The 24,110-nt window shown below is 28.8% G+C and overlaps 1 protein-coding gene and 1 long non-coding RNA gene across 4 annotated transcripts; one reads left to right on the forward strand and one right to left on the reverse strand.

The window, feature by feature from the left end:
• Positions 1 to 3,929: 3,929 nt before the first annotated feature.
• On the reverse strand, positions 3,930 to 14,717 carry LOC107455152 (transmembrane protein 141). The gene is made up of 4 exons (XM_016072630.3): positions 14,707 to 14,717; positions 8,851 to 9,001; positions 6,532 to 6,598; positions 3,930 to 4,262 (listed from the first exon to the last, which is right to left on the reverse strand). Exons 2-4 carry the CDS (start codon positions 8,896 to 8,898, stop codon positions 4,069 to 4,071), a joined length of 309 nt encoding a protein of 102 aa, XP_015928116.1. The 5' UTR covers positions 8,899 to 9,001; positions 14,707 to 14,717; the 3' UTR covers positions 3,930 to 4,068.
• On the forward strand, positions 9,407 to 20,009 carry LOC139425927 (uncharacterized). 3 transcript variants are annotated; one of them, XR_011637054.1, is made up of 2 exons: positions 9,407 to 10,136; positions 17,089 to 20,009. It is a non-coding gene; the product is annotated as an uncharacterized lncRNA (long non-coding RNA). The 3 variants fall into 3 exon arrangements; XR_011637053.1 differs by lacking the exon at positions 9,407 to 10,136 and adding an exon at positions 14,707 to 15,068; XR_011637052.1 differs by lacking the exon at positions 9,407 to 10,136 and adding an exon at positions 15,075 to 15,262.
• Positions 20,010 to 24,110: the final 4,101 nt, after the last annotated feature.

The raw sequence follows: 24,110 nt of genomic DNA on the forward strand, positions 1-24,110 counted from the left end.
TGTTTATTTTAATTAAGGTTTCATTTGTGCGTTTTTTTCAATAAGAAATTTATTTAAGAACAATGGATAAAAGTTTGCAATTGAACGTTACTCTTATTTGTGGCGAGTTTATTTAATAGGAAAGTAAATCAAGAATAAATTGCATAATGATAAAACAAGACCTGTAGTATCCTGAAAGTGATGTCAATGAAAGCGAAGAATATCATGGTAAGCAGAAATGAAGTTTATGCAAAATTTGTTGTGATACCAAGTAGTATTTGAATCTACATTTTAACCCAATGCAGCTTAATAAAAATGGACTATTTCTGAATAAGATTTTTTTAGGCTTCTCACTAATTTCATATGACTAACAGATGATAACGCAAATGCTTTTCATCCTCGTCGATTTTAGTTATGAATAGATTAAATTAAAGTTATCAACTGAAAGTTGATTTAACCAGATACAAAAATTTTCCTCAAATTTGTGATTTTCTGCCTTCACGTTAATATGCATAATTTCTATATACACAATATGACAAAAAAAATCGACGCACCAAGGAGTTGTCCGATTGAAACGAAAATTGGTTTATTGGAAGACAAAGTACAGAATAGTAAATGATTAAAATTTCAGAACAATTGAATAATTTGTTGCAGAGTTACAGTAACAAGTTCAATAAGGTGTTGACCCGGAACTAGCCTGGATACAAGCTGCCAGATGGTCTCTTGCGGTATTTCCTGCCAAATTCGATCTAATTGTCGAACGAGGTCATCAACATTCCGTGCCAGATGCAATCGCCTTCCCATCATTTCCCAGACATGCTCGATGGAAGAGAGATCTGGCAGGCCAAAGAAAAGTTTGACAAGCTTGCAGACAGTTCATAGCAGCACGTGCCGTATGTGCTCTGGCATTGCCCTACAGAAAAACCAGCCCAGGGCGCTGCAATAGAAACGGTAGCAAAACAGGTCTTAGGATGTCGTCGCCAGCCATATCTGTTCAAAACATTCATGCATACAAAATTTCAAAGCAATCGGATGATTGCTTCGTGGTGCGTCGATTTTTTTGTCATAGAGTGTATATATATATGAAAAGGTTGAAAAATAACTGCAACAGAAAAATTTTTAAACGAAAACCAATTAGTTTGTTAACCAAAGCTAATTTCTAATTGGTTGGAAAACCAATAAGAATTAATATCAACTTTAAATCCCAACTTAAATTTTTCAATTTGCTTTATTACAAAATCATTCACTGATGAAATTTTTAAAAAAAATTTAAATGTATAAATTAAAATAAAGGTTCGTGGTCTAAGTCAGCGGTTGGCAAACTATGACTTGTAAACTATGTGTCATAAGTTTCGTTCATAAATTGATAAATAGTTTATAGTGACTTAATTTGAATCTTTGTTATGAAAATTCAATTATTCTAAGCTAATTTAAATATTTTTAAAATGTTACAACTTCTAATCTGATCGACTCCAAGAAATAAATTGATTATCTTGTTATGTTTAAAAAAATACTGTAAATAATAATTATTAGTATATCTTGTTAAAATTTTATACTTTTCTCATAAAGAAATATGGTAGGTACTACTTTGTTATATACTGATTACAGCAAAAATACTGATCATGGTTAGTTAATAAATTTTTTAAGCGGAACATAATCTTTATCTAAGATAAAAAAAAATAGTCATGATCAAATTAAGATTTTCAAAGTGAATTCAATTTTAAAATTCATGTAAAAATAGTGTAAATGTTGTACTTTCACATTCTGGAAGATCTTCAAATGAAATTTGAATATCCTAGAAAAATTATTTATCCATGATTCAATTAAAGGCAAATATATTTACCAAGAAGCTGTTCAAGTTTTATGTAAGCATGTTTTGGAGAATTTCTAACCCTTTTCTTCTTCTCAGTCTTGATCCTACATGTTAACCTAAGGTCTTTGTAAAAAATTTTCTTTAGTACTCAATTTTTTAAAAATTTAGAATCAGCGAATATAAATCAAAGTAATTATCAATTCTATTGCTTGTAATCAAGCACATAGGTATAACTTTTCCATAACAAATTGAAGTGAATTTAAAATTGGTGTCTAATTATGCTTTTAATATAAATTGTTGCCTTTATTACACCTTTGACAAGGATTACAGAACACAGAAGTTAAAGCAAAACTTAAGATTTGATAAATCTGCCTCTTTTTTTTTTTTGGGCAGTATTTTGTTTTAGCACCAACAAATGTAACCAAGTTTTTGTTTTAGTTAAGTTAAAAATCATGACATTTTGTTCAAAAATAAGTAATGAAGGCATAGGGTGAGAGGGGAGGGACACTTTTTACTTTTAGAAAACTGTTTAAGTTATGTAAATATATATGCATATTTATAAATAAAAAATAAATGAACAGTTTTCTAAAAAAAGAAAGCGTACCCTTCTCTTTCGTTATGCAGATGAAGAGGTGTAGAAAACTTGGCTTTCAAAAGTAAATTATGTTCTGTGATGTCTAAAAGGAGATTAGTTACTTTTTTAAAAAATATAATTATGTTTATTAAAAGATAGTTATGTTTTTTAAAACATTATTATTTTTTTGTAAATATAATTATATTTAAAAAAAAAAACGTAATTATGTTATGGAGAGTGCATACTAATTTTTGGGTATATTTTTTTTCTATTTCAGCTAAAAAAATTTTTTTTTAGGTTGATGTGAGTCAACGACTCTGTTAAGATAAAACATAGCTTCTAAAATATTACTATTTTTTCCTTTTACCTTCTTTGAGTGTTTTAATCACCACATTTAAAGAATTTCCATCCATTTTAAACTTTGCACTCGTGTACATTTATTTAAGAACTCTCTGCTCTCGCTTTTTTAGATTTTAGGCTAAATTTTCGATTTCCATGGACTCAATTTTTTACTTTTTATAACTTTTTTATGTTAGTGTATTATTCTGCAGCCCAAAGGTAGGGTAAACAAGTTTCACTTTATTAGATTAAGAGAAAAGGCGCTTAATAATTTTTGGAACTTAGGAATAACTTTTCTATATTATCTGAGTTTTAGTGGCCTTGAGTTGGCAGCAGAAGAAAGCTGGAGAAATACTAATTATAAAAATAAGATATAAATGACTAGTATCCATGTGAAAGAGAGACTAATTACAAATTTCTTTAATAAGCAGAATGGGAGCACTATATTACTGAAGCTTGAATATAATCAGAGATAAATAAAACACTAATCACTATTCAAATAAAGTTTTTATTTGTAAATTCCCACAAAGGGTTTGTTATTTTAGTGCAGGTATTTTCTATTATTTAAAAAATTTCTGAATAATTTTCACTATTTCTTCAAGGTATAATTAATTTATAACTTTTTTTTCCTTCTAAGTTCTAAAATAAATGTTACAGCCACAATAGCAGAATAAGAGTGTCATTTTAGTGAGTGCTTCAGATTGATTTTCAACTTCTAGACAAAAATAAACCTAATATTAAAAAAATAAAATTGCAGTCAAAATTAAGTAAAAAAAAAAGCATGTTTAATGTCTTCACAAGTTAAGTTTTCACAAATTAAGTTTCAATTAATTAATTCAATATTTTAAGTAGTGTAGTTAGTTTATCATGTATCATAGCATTAAATATCTCTGCATTTTAAAACTTGCAAAACTACCAATTGTAACATTTGAATATAAATACTTAACCACAAGCTTTACCGATAAATTGCAGAATTTTAATCATGGTGTTACAAATGAAGACAAAGGTTAGTTCAATAGCTGTTATTAGTGTAACAGCTATTGAAAATAAAGTTGAATTTAAAAACATTTCAGTGACATTGTCAATTTATCTAATAACATAGGTCTATAATTATTAACTAGAAGAGAAGAAAAAAACATTTGAAAAATAAAAAATATTAAAAAAAGGAGAATATTATAGAATTGTGATAATTGCAATTAGCAATGGATAGAAAACAATATCACACATGGTTTGAAAATTTTAATAATATACAAACTGATTAACATTGACTTAAAACTAAATTCTTAATGATGAACACAATAAACATTATGCAGACAAACACAAACTTTTAATAACTTAAAAATCTAACATCATAAAAACAATTTTATCTCTTTTTGTCATAACTAGTATATTGTGCTTCAGAGGAAACCCAAGCATCTTGGCATAACTTAGCTCTTTCAGACGTAACTTTCCATGCAATAATTGTACTAGCAATGGATGGCAGGAGTAGAAAATATTTTTGCTCATATGGAAGATGACGCTTCAAAAGTACTTGAGTAAAGTACATCGCTGAAAAAGCTGGAATGTTAAAAACTACATATAATACAAATAATTTCTAAAATAAATATTTATGCATAGATAGTAGAAAAGGGTGCGAAATTTCCTCTCGCCAGCTCGTCGTTGGCAACCCAATATTTTGAGCTGGCAAGTAAGTTTTGTCTTAAAAAATGTTGTGTTTCGAATCAGACTACTATATTTTTTCTAGATTTATGAGTTTTCATTTGACAAATAATAAAAATGGGGAGCAATAGTTTCAGATTTAAGAGGGATATTAATTAAATATGTAAGATGTGCATCACAGAAAGACTGCAATCTATATAAACAGATGTGTTAACTCTGTGTGTTTTTGATGCTACCGAAGAAAAAATTTGAATTTGAAAAGAAAAATTTGAATTAGAGGAGATTAGGAAACTCTCCATGTATTTAAACCCAAGTCTCTTTAATGAACAAGAGGATGCTGTGTCAGCAGAGTGGGCAAAATTCAAGTTTATGATCACTTCACTAACATTGACTCAGATGCTACGGAAGTTTAACAGTAAAGAATGTTCGCCGATATTCCCAAATATGCTCCAGATTACAACATGTTTGTGCTGTTCTACCAGTGAACACAGCTTCCTGTGAGAGAGGTTTCAGCTATCTCAACAGACTGATGACAGTTTACAGAAAACTCTTTGAAGACTAATTTGCTCAGAATATTTTAGAAATTGATGCAATTCCTTTCCTCCCTTAACAAAATTTGATGCAAGGTATGAAATTGACAAATGACATATCAGTGTTGAGAGGCAGCAGATCCGTTATAATAATAAAATATTAATGATACGAAGTGTTAAAAGTACTAAAACATATATCATATCTTAATTTTCTGATATTTTTTGTATTTTAATAGGAAAATACGTGTAACGATCAGAAAAAGATGTGATTTTTAAGATTTCTTTTTGAAAGTGTAATTAAAATAATGCCAGCAAGTGAGAAGTATAAATGCATCTTTCAAAGTCTAAAAAATATTTTTAATAAGAAATTTGTATACTTTTTTTTGCTGGTGTAAGTAAACTCAACTATTTTATTTATCTGTTCATTTATTTTTATTTATCAAAAAAAATCTTCCCTTAAAAAATAGTAATAAAGAAAAAAAAACAGTTTAATTTACACTAGAAACTTTATTGCTGGCAAAATGGAAAAGTATCGAAATTTGTGCACTAATTTCTTATAAAATAACTTAAGCAATAGAGTGTCTCGTTTTGCAACTTTTTTTTTTTTTCAAAGCAAAATATAATATCTGACAAAAGTTGCCAATCCACAGTGATATTACAGATATAAAAAATTTTTCAAATCAAATAATATCTTCAAGAAGCATAGCCTAGAAATTTTGAATAAAAACACCAAAATTGCAACTAATTTTAGTAAGGCTAAAACGGCTTACACTGCTTTTAATAAAAATCAAACTTGTTAATAAATTTGCTTACATGTTAATAAATAAACATGTTAACAATGAAACAAATAAACCATCTATACTATGCTTTGGTAAAAATACATCATGGCAAATTCTCTTTCAGTTACAAAAGAAATTTAAAGTAGCTATAGAAAAAGTGAATTCAGGTTAACCTAAATTAAATCATAAAGTTTCAAAAACAAATTAAGGCAGAATTATGCAGTGGAGAAGTAATTTTGACATAATTTGTTTGCCTTTTGATATTTGGAAAGCATTATTTTCACCATTTGCAACTCCGTGGTTTATTTTAGATTTACCTTTACTCACTTTTCTCTAATTTTTGAATTTTAAATTACCAATGGACATTAAACAAAATTTGTAATGAAACATTTCATCCATGGTATAGTGTCCATTTAAGGGGAAAATTCTAATTTCATTACCTAATAAGCATGTGAAGAAATAAAATTTAATATACAAAAATTCAATTTTTTTTTAAATAAAAAGAAAATTAAAGAATTTATGGATGGTTTATAAGGCCTGCGTGGAAATATAATTGCTTTTAAAAGAAAGCTACGGTTTATGCCTTAAAAAATTGATAGGAAATAACTGAAGCATATTTAGGAATTTTATCAAGTAGTAAAATTTATTTTAAATTTCTTCAAAAAATTGAAATATTAAAGAGTGGTTAAATGAGCCTTATTCTTTACAATTTCTAGTAAATTTTAAAATTCTAAAAAGTTGTAAATATTAAATTTCACGAAAAAAAATTAAGATTTAAGAAAATGTTCAACAATGAATTTTTTTTTTCAAATCAAATATATTTGTTATAAAAATACTAAGTTGAAATGACATGCTTACATAGTGCAAAAGAAGATAAGCCTGTGAACAATCCTCTAGTCATACATTCTGTATAAGATCCAAAGCCCTAAAAATTCACATAAATTAGTTTATATATACATATATATATGAAAAATAGTATTCAATTCTGAAATCTTTAAGAAAAAATCAATACAAAAAAAGGTAATAACATTGAACTCATATTACATTGTTATACATGTTACTATCAATTTAAGTAATATTATATTCTATGGAATGATAAATGCTCTTTAGGTAAAGTATGAAATATGAGAATTATATATAGACTGTTCATAGTCATTGTAAGGAATGTTGGTAGGCACTTTAACGGTCATTTTATAAAAGGCAGAGATATTGTGAAAAATATGAATCACTTCCTATATTGTCAGCCAATTACAGGCATTCTATACCATGACAAGACATTCTATAAAATATATGATTTTACAGAATGCTAGATTTTATACATTCATGCCAAGATATAAATTTACATCAAAACAAAAGTATAAGTACAGTATTCTCTGCAAATAGTGCTCTAGTCATACATTTGATATTAGAGCTGAAAATGAAAATTGTTTGAATTATTAATGAGGATTTTATTATTCATGTAGCTCAACTTTTATTCTATCTACCAGATTTAAGATAACTAAAGTGGCGCAACAGCCCGTAGAGCGCCAAGGCCTACTGTGCCCATCTCAGTTTTCTTGACCTTGGGCTCTGGGGTGCAAAAGCAGATGTTCCGGTTAGGTGGTCAGCCAAATGTGGAAAACCCAGTGTTTAGTTCCCAAGCATGCTTGGTACTCATTTATCGACCCACTGAAGGGATGAAAGGCTGAGTCAACCTTGCCCAGCCCGAGGATCGAACCCAGGACCTGTGGCATGCGAGCGTGAAGTGCTACCACTCAGCCGCCGGGCGTCGTTTTAAATAATTATGTATAGAAATTTTTGATACAGCAGCCATTAAAGATTAAAAAAAACAAAACTGTTAGCATATTTTTAATGATTATGATAAATTTTCTTTCAATCAATATAAATATAATATATATGCAATAAATCTCTCATATATTTTAAAAATTTAAAAGTATATTAAAGCAACTTTTCTGTATTGTTACCTGTTCGCTACCAACTACTAAAACCAAGGATTTTGGCACTAGAAATTGTTTTTTTTTTTAAGAAGTAGGTAGTTGATTGTTTAAAGAAAGGTGTTATCAGTTGTACCTTTCAGGTTAGTCCCGTTCTGTGATATATTTTTTTTTAGTTTGTTTTTTGAAAGATTTCTGCATCACTAGATAAACTAAAATTATAATAATAAGCAAAAAAAAAAATCTGAAAAGGAAGCCAACTCAAACGGTATGACTCTTAGCCATTCCCGCTAAACCTCTACTTGTTTTATTTTTACATTTGTTTGAATGTTTAAAATATTTTCGGTGACTTGATAAATTTAATTGGCACAAATAGATACCAATATGATAGAATCCCCATTCGTCTTCTACTACCAGGTTGCTGTCAAAATGCGAAGATTTTTTGGCATAGGTACCAAGATGGTTGTTGTTGTTCATTTACGTCGCACTAAGAGCTGCGCAATGGGCTATTGGCGACGGACCAAGATGGAAAATCTTCCCCACTTAAGAGACAAATTTAATGAATGAGTAACATTTTCCTAATCTTTTTAAAATTACTTCATGGCGGATATTTTTGTATTGTGATTTGTTAATCCAACTGCAATCATTAAGCTGCAAAATGGATTTTAAATTTGCAATTAAAAAAAAAAAACATATAGAGGTTTGGAATTATACCCTTTAAGTTAATCCCATTCTGTCACGTTTTCCTTTTAGTTTAGCATGAGCCACTGCACTGAAGTTGCCAAGAATCGGCGATTATTTTAACGTAGATGACGATACAGAAATCTTTCCATTTTACATATGATGCCATATTTTAATTTATTATAAATAAAAAAAAAATTGACTGAAAACTTGTTAAAATACAAGAATTACTGTTATTATTTGTAATTATATTATGTAACAAATAATACTGATAACGTTTTAAATAAATAAAAGGTATTAATGTGTCAAAAGGAAAAAATATTTACGCCAAAATCCAATTTTAGAAAAACGGAAAAATGAATTTTTAAGTGATTCATTACAAAGCATATCCCATATCCCTATAAAAAAATATTAATAACGAGCAAAACAGAATACAGCGGAATATGGTACTGCAGAATATGTTTATAAATATGTCAACAAAAAAAAAATGTAATGATTTTTTTTAAATATGCTATTTCATTCTCTTGGTTAGAAAATATTTAACATGCGTAGTATTAAGTACTTTGAATTTTTGACTATAAGTTTCTTTGACTTTTTTAAAATCATCCATTATCTGGAAGAATTTAATTTTAAGATCTTGCTAACTAGAAATAAATATTTTATTTCATGCAGTTCAGCGAGTAATTATTTCAATTTGTAATAATAGTTTCTTGAAATCTTGTAAGTAAACAATACTTATGAAACTTAGTAAGGTAGAGACAGTTCGGACCGATGAAAAGTTTGCGTTCATAAAGTAGGCAATGCAATAAAAATATATGCGAAAAAAATCTAAAAAGTTGATTCAATTGAATCGGATTATTTACTTGAACCATAAACAGCAGAAAGATAAGCACTGTTGCGGTTAAAAGTAATGTAGTGTTAATATGTTTTTAATAAAAAGATTAGATTAAAATTGAAAAAAATATGACTAGAAGAAGCTTTCTAAAATATATAAATACGCATGAGAAAATTAAAAATATAAAGGTGTCTTTCAATTTATTGCCCTTTCTTGTCAATATAAGCTATAAGCACATTATGCATTTTAACATAAGTATTTAAAATTGAATATCATTATCATCAATTAAAATAAATTATGATTGAAACAAATCATTTCTTGAAATATATCCTTATTTGTCTACAAAACATTCTTGTTTCTGATATTTCTTTTAATTTTAATTCTGATCTTTCCTTATTATTAGTATTTTTTTATTGTTAACCTTCATTGTTTTGAGAGTAGCTACTTTTAGGGAAAATAATCATTAATTTTGTTTTGATTTTACATTCTAAGTTAAACTAATTTCCTATTTTCTGAATTCCATTATGAAGAGCTAAACTTCTTTCCATATTATTGCTTTATACAAATTATTTGAATTGAAAATATAATATTAAACAGTGTCCTAAATATGACCGACGGTCTTTGTAAACTAGAACATTTTCGGGTGACGCTAATAAGCCACTGTTGTTAAAACTTATTAAAATTAGTTTATAAAAAATAAAAATATCGCTACTTTTTATTTCTTGTTGTAGCTGAATTTTTCATTTAATTTTTAACTATTTTTCTTTTGTGTTAGTTATTGCTTTGCATCATATTCATTGGATTACATTTGATTTATTATTCATGTTTAATACTTATAGTGCTTATAAATCGTATGTTTTCTTATGTTGTTTAATGGTATCATGGGGAAGCTTTTGTACTGTGATCTGTGGCAGAATAATTGCCAAGTCTTGACAACTTCCCGGCACCAGCCCGTGAGAAACTAAAAGAAAAATTTAAAAAGAAACCATCAGAAAAAGGGGCCAACTTGAAAGGTATAACTCGTAGCCACCCCCAGGCAAACATCTACATATTTTTTTTAAAAAAAAATTGCAAGTTTAAAATCTATTTGGCATCTTGTAGTTTGCCCGATCACGATACGGAAATATCCCCGTGGTATCATTCAATCAGGAATTATTTCTTTCAAGTTATGCAATTCTTTTGTAATTAAAGATCTTATGTTATTTTATCATTTCTGTTAATATTTTCTTCTTCTTTAGTTTAAAAACAATTTTAAAAAGATATGGTAGCTGAAAAAAAATTAAGATTTCAGCTTTTACGGAAATATAGGAAATATACTTCCCAACTGATTTCTTAAAATGCCTAAATTGTATGACAATTTGGGAAGATAATCATATTGGTACCTTCACCAAAATAATTTCCAGGTCTTAGTGACAAGAAAGTAAGAGAAATAAAAAGCTCACTAAATGAGATGAATTCAGAAGGTATAATTTGTAACCACTGTATATAAAATTTAAATGAGAGAACTGGGTAGTGCTATACAAGCATGGTGAATGCAGTTGGAGAGTACAGAAGCAGATATGGGAACATGCCTACTTCTCTCTGATTGTAAACACTATTAAAAATTTTATTACACGGTTTAATTTTTTTTCTCCCAAAACACTTTGATTTTAAATACATAGACCTGAATGAAATATACTGCTATTTTCAGATCAAAGTTGCCATAATTACTGTATTTTTCTTACGAAACTTCATTTATCTTACATTGGTTAAGATAAAAGTCAATCAAGATTATATCACCTTTTTATAGTGCTTGGTTTTTAAGCATTGCATTATTGTAATATATGTATTTTTAATGCATAATGTAAAATTTGTATTTTTAATATGTAATGTAATATTTATATTTTTAATATAGTAATATTGTATTTTAATATATATTGTTATATTTGTATTTTTACTATTATTGTATTATTTGTATTTTATGTATTGTATATTTCAGTTTTTTTTTAGCACATAGTGAGCTTTTTAGTTTATTTTGTATGGCTTACCTTTAAAGATTATCCTAATACTTTTTTTTTTAAAAAAATAATGAAATTTTGTTTCATAATAAATTTGCATAATATTTTTTTTTATAAAATCTTGTTGTTTTAAAATATGTAGTTTATTATGCTGAAAATATGCTTTAAGATTAATTTTATTGATAAGATTAATTTTATTGCAGTTTTTCTTAAAAAAAAACCCCTTATGTTTAAAAAATTGTACTTTTGGGTTTATTAATGTTGTACTTTCAATATGCGTTTTAACATTTGTATTTTAAAATAACAAGTATAATAGTATAATAAGTATAAATAACCAGTTTAAATAACAAGCAAAATAACAAGTATTGTTTTTCAGTACTTTTTAATATGTATAAGATTAATTTGTGGGCTAATTTTTTGATTATCTTTATACTTTTTGAGGTCCTAAAAACATTTTTCTTTATTTAACTGTACATTATATCTTATAAACTTTTTTATGCTTTTATTAGTTTAAAATACACGTAGTTTTATACAATTGTTTTTTATTTTATTTATTTGTTTTTAAATTCGTTTTCTTTTAAAAATTTTTTAACAATTGTTTGATTTTTAGTAGCTACATTGTAAGTTACAGTCTATATTTGCATTTTTAAGCATGTGTTAGACCTTTTCTTTGTAAGGTTTAACTGTGTAGATTATTGTAGTACCTTTTTTAGGTTCTTAAAAATAAAATTTTTTTAACAACTTTACATAATATATTTATTGCATTTTTTTATATGCTTTTGTTTATTCAAATCCTTTAGTCTATTGTAAAGCCATTTTCTTTCAAAAATTTTTCGAGGTGCAATTATTATTATTATTACTTGTAAGTTTTAAACCAAAAACAAATAAATATATATATATATCCTTAATCTATCCTTAGACGATTTTAATCTATCCTTAGACGCTATTTTGATTTTAATTATTATTTAAAATGTTTAACATACTCTATTTTTGTAATTTAGATATCAAAATGTTTTCATTGTTTGTATTTATCTAATATAATTTGATTTAGTCTAATATTTATTTAGTCAATGATCAATTTTTTTCTTTCTCTTTAAATCTGTGTTTTATATATTTTTAAAAGGCATTTACTTTAATCTTACTGAAGTTTATAAACTACTATATCACATCAAACTGGTATTGGTTCTATACTGTTCAATAATGTTAAATTTTTTTAAAAATAATATGGATACTAACTACTAAACATTCAACAAATTTTGCACTATATTAATAAAGTATGAAAAAAATTTTATTCCTAACAGTGCAAACAAAATAGTTTTACTTAAAATTTCTATGTTCTTTTTTGTTTTTAGTAAAGTAGATATAATTTTAAATTTATAACTTTCATCATTTTTATGATATATAGCAGCTGATTTTAAGTAAGTAATTGGCAGTTTAAAGGTTTTCGATTTCATTATATCTTTTAAAAAACATTTTAAAAGGGAACCTAAATTCTTGAAGTGCTTAGAACAATAATTTAATATGTATGCAGTTTCTTATGTATGTTTACATAAATGGCTAAAGGAGTTTTGACATGAAATTACTGGTAAAAATGTAAAATATCTACGAGCATTCATGATTTCTTTTTAATTTCTGAGGAGAAATCTGGGTTAAAATTTTGTTTCTGCTATTTACTGCACATTTTAGTTAAAACATATTCTTACTACACGTTTATCAATAAATTGTTAACACAGATTAATGAGCGATACATACTGAAATTTGTTACCCTTTCTCATCCTGCGACAATGTTAGGTAATGGCTTATTGTTGCCAGATTAGATAATTTCGCCTAAAATATATAGATGGTTTCATTTATTTTTAAGTTTTGAAAAAAACTAACCTATACAATCAGGTGTCAGGAAAGCATGTCTGCATTTTTTAGACTAAAAACTACTCTTTCGTTAAAGGAGCCCTAGGTGATTATTATTTTTTTTTGCCAAATCGAACTTCAAACATAATCAATTAATAAGAATTACTGTATATTATTTTTAATAATTGATTGATCAAAGGATGTGATTGCCATTGATCGATTTGCTCTACAACAACGTTTTTTTTTAAGGCTAAGTGCCACTGCCCGATATACCCTGTACTGATGTTTTTTTAAGGTTAAGTGCCACTGCCTCTTATACCCTAAACTAATGTTTTTTTTTAAGGTTAAGAGTCACTATCCTGTATACCCAACACTAAATTTTTGTGTATACCCAACACTAAATTTTTTAAAAGTGCCATTGCCCTAGGTATTCTCTATAGTGACCATTACGATGAAAGGCTGCTTATGTGGTGCCGAATTCGCGCCTCACGATTTTGAGATTTTTCATGACCTTTAATGGCACAGTACCAACTAAAGTTATTGTAAGTTAATTTGATATGTGCGTTTTTTTAAAAATAACTCTTTGAGTATTGTTTTTTCTTCTTCTTTCTTTTAGTTTTTCATCTCGAAATCAATACTTCATTGACATTGGGGAAACAGAGGTTTCTGCATGAATTACTAAATAGCGAAGATTCAAAATCATGTAAATACACTGTTATGAACAGAGAAGAATATGAAATATTACTTCAAGAAATTAAAGATGCTAAACTGGCCTCGAAAAAAACTTCATTGCAGTATCGGCGTTTAAATCGTTTTGATATCATAGAGGTGGGTGGGGCACAGCGAATAATTGCTAAATCCAAGAATGAGGAAATACTCTATTATTTGCCAGTTGAGGAAATTTTTGATGAAATCGAAAAAGCCCACATTGCTATTGGACATGGAGGCCGTGATAGACTACGAATGGAAACTGGTAAAATCTATGCAAATATTACTACGAAAATGATTAATTTGTTCTTGTCATTGTGCGACATCTGCAACAGTAGAAGATCTAAGAAAAAAAAGATGATTAGCTTCTAAACCAACTTTACAGAATGATTTAAAGTGCCAGTGAAAACCAAGCAGATGGAATATACAATTTCATCAGGATTTATCAAAATTAGTTGAACAAGTTTTTTTTAATCAAGAATTTTAATATCTGAGTAATAAAGAAATGGCTCATAAACTAAAACATTTATGGCATTTAATGCGCTGTGCATAATACGCAGTGATAACGGTCGAGACCTTGTCGATTATGTTTTAATTGAATTTGAAACTTAATGATTAATTGTCTATGATAGGCCAGGCTACAGTCGAAGTCAAGGCTTAGTTGAACGAACAAATCAAGATAACAAGAAATGGCTTCCATTTATCCACTTTATGAAAAAGTGGGTTTCATTCTAGCATAAAGTAAATTCCATCCATGTCCGTGCAAGGATATATTTGGTATCAAGACTAGAGTTGAATTACCTACATAGTTTTTGCTTTGGCATGTTATTACTTCTCATTCTGACATTTTTCTCATGTTATTGTTGAAGATTTGAATAAAGTTCTCAATAATGTTATTGATATGGTGGAAACTCATTATGAAGAGTAAACACCAGCTGAGCATGAATAAAGAAAGAAAATAAGAAATAATAGAATGTAAACTGTGCTTTAAATGCTGTGTTTTTTTAGATGCTAATTTTGATCAAGACTTTTGGCTGAAATTGTATAATTGAGATTATTTTCTCGAGGGTCGAAGAAAGTCAATCCATAATTCAACAAGTTTAAGAAAGGGTATTATTAAGTGATAAAATGCACTCTTCTGCAGATGGCAGAGTTGTTGACAAATCTAAAAGTGCATTCATAAATATAATAGTTATGATTTTATTTATAACTGATTATGACATGCGTCAGTTAGGTACGAAAAGTGGTATTAAAATAATTTATACACCATTTCAGACTTTGGTATTTCCAGGCAAAATCTTTTCGTCATTGATAAGAGAAGATGGATAAGCAAATTCCTTTATGACATTGCTGCTTTGTCTCAATAAATGACTACCCAAGGATTTCTCATGTGTAAGTGCTCTAAAAAGTGCGTCCTTAATTTCTGTAAGTGTAAAAAGAAAAACAAAAAAAATACACTTGTTTTCCTATTAAGAATGGCATTTGATTTCCTGCTAAATAAATGATCCTGAAACCAATAAAATAGGCGAATTATCATAGTCAGGCGTTTAATTGCATCAAAGGATTCAAGGACTTGTAATGCTTAAGTAAGTGCATAAAAAGTGTCTCACTAATTTGTGTAAGTGAACGAAAAATATTGTTATACTATTCAAAACATTATAATGGTGACTAATAATGTAATAATTTCATTTATTTCGCAATATGATAAATAATGTTGTCACCAAACGCAAGTATCAAGACTGATTATGGTCCCTTGTTCGAAGACCAATAAAATCTGACTCGGACTCGTGAAATAACCTTAAAACAGAGACCAATCACTGTTGATCGAGTGTTAAAATGTTTTGCTGATTGGTAGTTTCGGTTTGATGTTTTGTTTTGATTTGTGTTTTCGACACAAAATTGTTCCGCATTTCTTTTTCACAGGTTTTGAATATATATAATCTGAAAGTTTTAATTGAATTTCTTTTTGAAGGCATTTTTTTTTACTTTTAATATTTAATCTAATGCTCTACTAATGGCGAATTAACCTGTTAATAAAAACGTAACACTAAATTTTCGATAGCACAATATTGATAATTTACTCAGCTTACAAATATTTTAGTATTGTATGTATCTGTAAAATTTATTTTGTTTTATGAATTTATATGTATTTTTTAAAAAAATTTAATAAGGTCTCGAGAAAATATCCGGTAAAATGTGTACGAACTGGGGAAATCTTCTAGTTATTAGCCCCTTGGACCATTTACCATATTTTCTTAAATTTCCATCTGAATCATGTTTTATTATTAGAAGAAACTTTTAAGTCTGAAGGGTAAAGGTGTAGTAAGAACTTGTTCTCATGGAAAGTTTCAGTTAATAGCCGAAATAAAATTTAATTTTGCTTTTTTAAAAACAATATAGAAATTAAGAATATTTGTAGACATTTTTACTTGTAATTACTAGAAACAGATTTCGGCTATTTGCGGTTACATGTGCACTCAAACTGCAGCAAATATTTATATAATTATGTTTTTATTTTATAAAATATACAGTCCTTGTCAAAAGCTGCTTACACACGTTTTTCCAAATATTTCCAAACAAAGGATAGGGTAGTATTGCTGGTTTTCGCAGGTAGAATTGCGGTAAAGAAACTACTTCTTTGAACTGTAAATATTAAAAAAAGTGCACCTGGGCAAAAAATAAATAAAACTCGATCAAAGCACTCTAGAAAAAGGTCCTCTAAACCGTATAAACTATATTTCAACTACTTTTAGGTTCCAATTATAGTAACCACCACATTCTCCTTAACTTTTCAAACTCTTGTGGGCCAATAAACACGGAAGACTTATGGAAGGTTTTTAAAAGTTGCTGCAGTCACATGCATTGTTAACCTTAGGTTGAATCAATCAAATCAAACGGAGCTCTTATCAGGACTACAATGAGGGCTCCTAGATGAATGAAAACTTCCTCAATAATACTGTATAAATCTAAACGAAGTATGTATTTTAGGTGCATGAACAATCTTGTTTATTTTTGAAACGAAACAAATAAGCATCATTTAGCATTGATACAGCGTCTTCTGACATTTCTGGAAAAACAGGGGTGTGCTCAGACTTTTAACAAGAACTGTATAGTTTAAAAATTTTAATACAAAAAAAATGAAGATATTATTTTATTTAAACCAGGATACTCCTTCGATGTCAAAAATTTGTTTTTGTTGCAATAAGCATCAGAAATCGAAGAAGACGTTTGGGATTGAGAAAATCTTTAAGGAAAAGAGGATATGTGCAGTTAATAGCATAAAATTTAAATGATATTGAAACTGATTATATAAAATTTGATTTTTAAGGATTTACAAAATTATTACAGAAAAAAATGCTAATTGGTGTATCTATAAAAACCTGATAGTTCAATGTGAAAAACTTTTTTGCAGGTCGAAGCTCTGGTAAGCGTTACCCTTGTGATATTTGCGGAAAGATATATAAACAGCCAGGCACTCGTAATCGACACAAGAAAGGCCATTTCAATTTTTCTCATGAATGTTGGTTGTGTTACTCTCGATTTAGCCGAAAAGACACTTTAAAGTACCATATGGTATCCGCACATCACACCAAATGGTCATCTGAAGCTGATAATAAATAAATAAACGAAAACATTACTGTAAAGATAAAAAAAAGTGATTTTAAACTAATTTATTCAATGCTTTAAGCAAGGGCTCTTAAAGTTTTGTGGTGTGCGTATCCCTTACTGTATAACATATTTTTTTAATAATTGGTGGAAAAAATGAACGTCCCAACACTAGACAGGGCTACCTCGTTCTTGAGATTAACTTTTTGATTTTAATCTCAACGGACTAAATAAGAAATATTGGTACAACTGGATTTCTGTTTCTTTATTTTTGTTCTTGCATATTTACATTTGTATATTTTTTATTATTTAAAAAGGTCCCGCAACGGACTGATCGTTAAGACACTGTTCCCAGCAGATCACAGAAGTCGAGCATCACTGGCTGCGGTTAGTGTGCGGGTGAGTGACCACTTGGATCAGTCTGCGTAGGGACCGAGGGTGTGCGATATTGGTCCGCGTTAAACTGTTCTACTGTAAAGTGCTCGACTTCGCGTGCAGGTCATCGGGCTACCGAAGCGGGGGTGCCATCCCCTCCGCAGAGGATCAAAATTGTGATGGCATGTCTTCGGATCATCCTCCGGGATGTTTCCCAGACCGTCGCCAATAGCCCATTGTGCAGCTCTAGTGCGACGTAAATGAACTACTACTACTACTATTATTAAAAAAAAAAATAAAAGCGTAACATTCTATAAAAAATAATAAAAAAAGTTTCAAAATAAATTGCAGTTTTTTTTTCTTGTAACCAGAGCCGTTTTGTTGGGCTATATGTTTGAAAGTTTTGCTCTGAGGTCCGTTTCTACATTGTGTTTGTTTCTATACTTTGATTTCATTCATAACTGTACCAAATAAAATTTTTTGTGTGTGGATATTTTGTGCTGAGCAGAATTAAATATTGAAGGGCTTTATTTATAGTTAATGTCAAAGTTCTGTCTTGGATTCCCTGCACTGGCCTCCCAGGGGTCTGCGATCACATTTTAAGAGCCTTTGCTTAAAGTAATTCAATTTAAGTGTCTTGTGAAATCATATCATTCCTCTTAGAGTGAAATTATTTATTTTTGAACTTGTATAAATATATATAAGATACGTTGAATGTTTTATATTTATTTTCGATCGTTTTTTCCATTGCTGAAGTTTTTATATTTATACGACTGGTATTATAATTTGGTTGCTGTTAGTTTATTTTTTATTTAAAATGGATTTCTACTTATTTGTGCTTGTATATAGTTACAATTATTTACAAAATAATTAGTGCAATAAATGCGAGGAGGAAGGATGTCTGCAACATTTTAGTAAAAAGTTAACTTATATTTTTTTATTTTTAATGTAGAGAAGATATGAGAGGACTCTAATATAAAACACCGAGATAATCACTGTAGAAGCTTGATTATTAACATTGCTTGTACTGTCAAATATGTAATGTGATGATATTACCTACTTTGATTTTTACCCATATTTTAATTTCTTGAAAATCTGTCTTTTAAAATATTTGTTTGCATTTCATACTTCCTTCACCCTTTACCCTGCTAATTATGGAAATTAAATACATTTAAAAATAGAATCTACTTTATGTTTTTATTTTGCTTTTTTGGAGATTTTCCCAAATGTTTAATCGATTTTATTTTGAACTTAAATTTGTCAAGGTTGATTTCTTTAAATCGATGCATGATTCCTATTTATTTGGCAGTTTTTTCCCTTGTTTAATTATTTGTATTTTATCACAACTATTCTCTACCGGAATTTTCTTTTATAATTAATAAACAGATTACGTATAGGTCATATAACTCATAGTCATCACTCTTACTTAACGAACCAGCAACTGTTTTCCCCAGTTGCAGAGAACCATTAACTATAAAGCACATCTTAACTCAGTGTTCCAATTTTAAAATTAAGAGACGATCGATATTTTAACAGTGAATATCCTGAATAATCGAACTTAATTGGAGACAATCCACATAGAAACCTTGTTGAGTATCTTAAAGACACTGAAAACTTTAAAAACTTTTAAACAGACTTTTGATTTTGACTAAGTGTTGAGCCCGGTATAAAATTCTTTGTCTCCTGCGCAAAAAAATCATACTAATTCTATTATAATTGGTGCAATGCATAGAATTTTTGAAATTTAAATGTAAGACGGTAATCCACTAAACCTTAAATAAATCTTTTTTAATTGAAGATTTTTACAATTATTTAAGTGCTCGTAAGAGATTATTCATCTGGTTTATAATGAAATTTTTACAAATAATATCACATGATTGTCGATTGCGTTTGTTTATGAGTTACTTTTTACCTACTATGGTACATCGTGATTTTTTGGAATGAATTGGATTGGGGGTGCGACAAGGTTAATGTTTAATATCTGACTGCCCTGTATTTCCAAGGTTAAAGATAAAACATCAGTACTCTTTAAAAAAACATGAGTGCAAGATGCTTGTTTTTATAAAATGAATAGGTTTGTGTACCTGTTTATTGTTAAAATACATTAAATTTTGAAATTGAAATAAAAAGTTGTAAGCTTATAACTTTTAAATTATAAGCTTGAAAATAGAGTAAAATTTTTTTAATGACACACAACTTTTAAGAATCATTTGATAGAGGTATTTAAAGGTGATGAAAAAAATTGTGATTATGTTCCTGTGCTTGAATAAAAATTATGTTCATACAAGAGTTTATTATTTTTGTTTTGTATCGGCTTGATTTGTGTTAAAAATAAAATACATTTATATATTATTCCTGTTTTAAATTACCTTATATTACATCGAATGTTATTACCATTTTTTTCATGACACAAAGTACACTTTTTCTAAATAGATGTTTCAATATTACGTGATTTCTCCCACTATCCACAATTTTCCCTCTCTTTAACCATGGTTAAATATTGTTTAGTTGCATGTTCATGTATTACATGGTATTCGCAAATCTTGGTTTATCCTTTCGCCAGTAAATTGCCACGTTTTACCGAAAGTTAAGGGAAAGGTAAGGTTTTCCGTCACCATGGCAACGAAGAAAGTGAAAGTGTGGAGAGTGGGAAAATCGCGTAACCTTGTGACTCCCATTCTTTTTACAATGCGTATAGTATAGTTAAACTACTTTACAAAATAGCCAAGCATTTTAAAATGCTTTTTCCTTTCCAAACGTAGAAAACGGCGTGAAGGGGCTGCTGAACTTTTGACTAAAAGAATATTGTTTTTAATTTTCGACTCTTTTCACAGTTGGAATAACAATACCATTATATTAATTGCTCTTTCCTATGGATTATTTTTTAAGCGGCTTCTTTTAATTTATGTAACAAAAATAATCTATTTTAAGCCATCAAAGGTAACTAGCTCATAGGCTCAATGAAAATTTTCTAATTTTATCCAATGCTATAAAAACGTTTACTTCAGTGTTTTAAAAATCCAATATGATAACTTTTATAAATTATCAGTTAAACCTCATATTTACATCTCTTCCCTAAAAAGTTCTTTTCTTTTGTTTCAACTAGGTTTGGTAGGTTTTCTTTAATTATTTGTTTTGATTGTATCTTCTCTGTTAATTTATTAGTTGTTTCTCAATTTGTTAACTTTAATATGTTAATGTTATGTATATATTTTCTAATTGTTAATCTCAGTTAACAATTTAAGTTGACTTACAAATCTTTAATTCATGATTTGAAGGAAAATAAGATTGATCAGTTCAAAACAAGATCAGTTTCATTGAAAATTGATTCAACTGAATTGCTTATTCAATAAGAACGATCATTTTTATTTCATTCAATAAATTATTTAGTTTTTTTTACGTGCAATATAGAAATTCACCTTGAAATTTTTAAGCCAAAAATTTGATAATACTGATCAGTGAGTAGGCCTGTTTGAGTTTTTAACCATGTTTTGATTTAAACTCGGAATTGACTCAGGTTGTGGTTAAAAGGAAAAATATTTCGGAATCTAAGCAAAAACAATGTCTGTTCTACAACAAATTATAGGTTGTTTTTTTATTTTTAAATTTTTTATCAATCTAAAAACTCATTTGTTGGACTGTTGTTCCAACACTGTTTGGAGCTTAATTTAAAAACTGCTCCACCCATTTAATTACTATGTTTCTTATGAATAACTTTCTGTAATTTGACTTTTCATTGATTCGTTTCATCCAGATGTATATCATACTAGATATATTACTATATCTAGAGAAAACATCAGTTTTTAACTAAATAAAAGAGTGAACAATCGTAATAGTTACAGAATATGGTGAAAAACGGTAATGTAGTCAATTCTAAATAAGGATTTTTAGGTATCATTTTTCTGTGTCTAACATTGACGGTTAAGAGAGCTGAGTTGGTTACTGTAATTGGAGAAATTTATCTTGAATCGCTCTTTATTTTTCATTGTTAAAAATCACGTTTGTCTTCTTTCTCTCTCTTTTTCAATCAGCAAAAAAACGAGTACTTACGCCAATGCTGCGTAAATTATTGGTTAATTGAAATATCTTTTTAAACATAAAAATATAACTTTTCTTTTAGCTCACTTCCGTAGTATATAGTCTAGTAGAATATTTTCTACTAGAAAAAAAATCTTAGCAAAATTTTTTTTAATCAGAAAATCAATTTTTTATTTGGCATATAATAATATAAAGATCTTGAAAAAGTGCATAATTTAATGCTTAACAAAATATGTGGATATTTAACTCTCATTAGTTAAGATTAATTGGCTCAGGGGAGGTGAATCGGGTTCGAATCCCAGTGATGACTGGTTGATACGAATTCGCATCCGGCTTGCACCGACCACAGTGCTGACATGAAATGTCCTCAGTAGTAGACGGATCATGGGTTAGAGTCCCCTTGCCGTCAGATTAACGATGGGAGGCTCTCGTGGTTTCCCCCTCCATGTAATGCAAATGTGGATTAGTTCCGTCAAAAAGTTCTCCAAGAAGAAAAATTTCTCCCATTACTTGATCCAGGAGTTCCCTTGTCTTCTGGATTGGGTTCAAAATTACAAGGGTTACGGAGTTGAACATTAGTAGCCCTAAACTCAAAAGATTGGGTCGGCTGTTCAACGACGGTTATAAAATAGAATAAAATTTTAAAAGCAAGAAAAAGGGATGCATACCTTATATTTTTTGAGATTTCGCTGGATAAAGATTTGTCGATGGTTCCATGTTAAGTCTTTCGGTTATTAAAGATTAATGTTATCTGCATGCCGTAAACTACATTAGTTAGAGGAATTTCACTTGGATAAAATACACACGATCTCTTATAATTAATAGTAACGGGGTTTTGGTAGAAAATTATATATAAAAATAAAATTAAAAATAAAAACTGTACTTAAATTATATCGTATTACTTCGAAGGGAGTGAAATTTCTTTTGATAAATATGCTTTTCATGATCCCAAGATGCCGTGGTCTCCTTTCTTGTATATTTATTTTGTTCTTACACAATTTTTTTTAATGCGTCAGATGCAGTTTTGAGCACTGTTTGGTTTTGTTACCTGAAGTTCATTAGATAAGTTAATAAGGAAAAAAAATCGAGTTTAGCTCAATATAACCACATCCGACTTTTGTGCTTTTAAATCTTACATTCGCTTTAATTCAATTGCATTAAATTCAGTTAACTGAAACTGTAGAATTTGTTTTTTTAAATGTTCCTTCTTTTTACGAAATTTGTTAAAAAAAATAGAAAATAAAGATTATTTTCTCTTGACTATTAAAAATAGTGACTAAATTATCTGGAAAAAAGTTCTTTATCATTCAGCATATCGTACAGAATAAACAGTAAATTCTCCTGAAACGCTTCTTCTTTTGCAAAGGAATAACGAGCTGGAGATAGTAGTTTAATATAATCCTCCTCCCTCTTATTTTGTACGTGCATTTAAGCGTAAATCGGGATTGAGGTCCGACAGGAAAGAACAGGAGGAATGGAGGAATAAAAAAAAAATAAAAAAATGGAAAGTCGATACAGAGGGAGAGGAGGGAAAAAAAGATCTTTCGGAAGTTGTGTCATAATCTGTCATTCCTTACCAAAGAGATCACTTCCCATCCTATTATTGGAATCCTTTCTGCAGTGGATTAATGTAACCAGTGGTTCGTGTAAGTCCACCCAATTTGGCCCAGTGTCCAAAAACTTATTCATTAATTTTGACGTCTTCGTCTTTTATAAATTCTAATGGTTGTTTCTTTTGCTAAAATCGGACTTGAAGTTGTCACTATGTATTGATTTACGCAGGCACGGTATTGAAAAGTTCTTTTACTGTTAATTTTTTGACGCTTTAATCTGTTTAAAATCTTAATCTTTCTGAAACCGTTTTAAAAAGGTAATGACGATTTTGCAAAAATGCATTATAGTTTGCTATCGTCAAGTTGGTTTTTGAAATCTCAGCAACAGCGTGGATTTTCGTCAATCAAAAAGCAAACTAAAATGATATGATTTTTCATGAATAAAGAGTCTCCTCTTTATTGTTAGAGTATATTAAAAGGCGATACGTTTTTTAAAAGCGCGATAAAATGGTAACACTGGCCCAAACGAGTTTAGTGCCACGCTTCGGCAAAAAACTTAACTACTAATTGGGTATACTATAGCCTACGTCACAGGTTGTGTTATCCCTACTAAATTTAACCCATGAACGGCATTTTCTGCGAGCCTAACTTCAAGCCACAAATAAACAAACGAAGTGTTTGATCGTTTAAATAGCTGCTCGCCAGATTTTATTGCATTATAAAGAAAAGTAATTGATATTCGATTTTTGATTAATAATTGATTTATGTGGATAGTGGCATTTATGTGGATAGTGGCATAGAATTTAGCATTGCGTCATGGTAAATGTTATTCCTACTAAGTGGAAGTAGTTGTGTTTTTTTT

Source organism: Parasteatoda tepidariorum, chromosome 6 (assembly GCF_043381705.1).
Source record: "Parasteatoda tepidariorum isolate YZ-2023 chromosome 6, CAS_Ptep_4.0, whole genome shotgun sequence".
NCBI classification, from domain to species: domain Eukaryota; kingdom Metazoa; phylum Arthropoda; class Arachnida; order Araneae; family Theridiidae; genus Parasteatoda; species Parasteatoda tepidariorum.

Coding starts and splice junctions, on each gene's coding strand:
- LOC107455152 (XM_016072630.3), bottom strand. CDS start 8,898: ATGGATGATTTTAAAAAAGTCAAAGAAACTTATAGTCAAAAATTCAAA. Junction 6,599..8,850: donor CTTATAGTCAAAAATTCAAA/GTACTTAATACT, acceptor GTGAATTTTTAG/GGCTTTGGATCTTATACAGA. Junction 4,263..6,531: donor CTTATCTTCTTTTGCACTAT/GTAAGCATGTCA, acceptor TTAACATTCCAG/CTTTTTCAGCGATGTACTTT.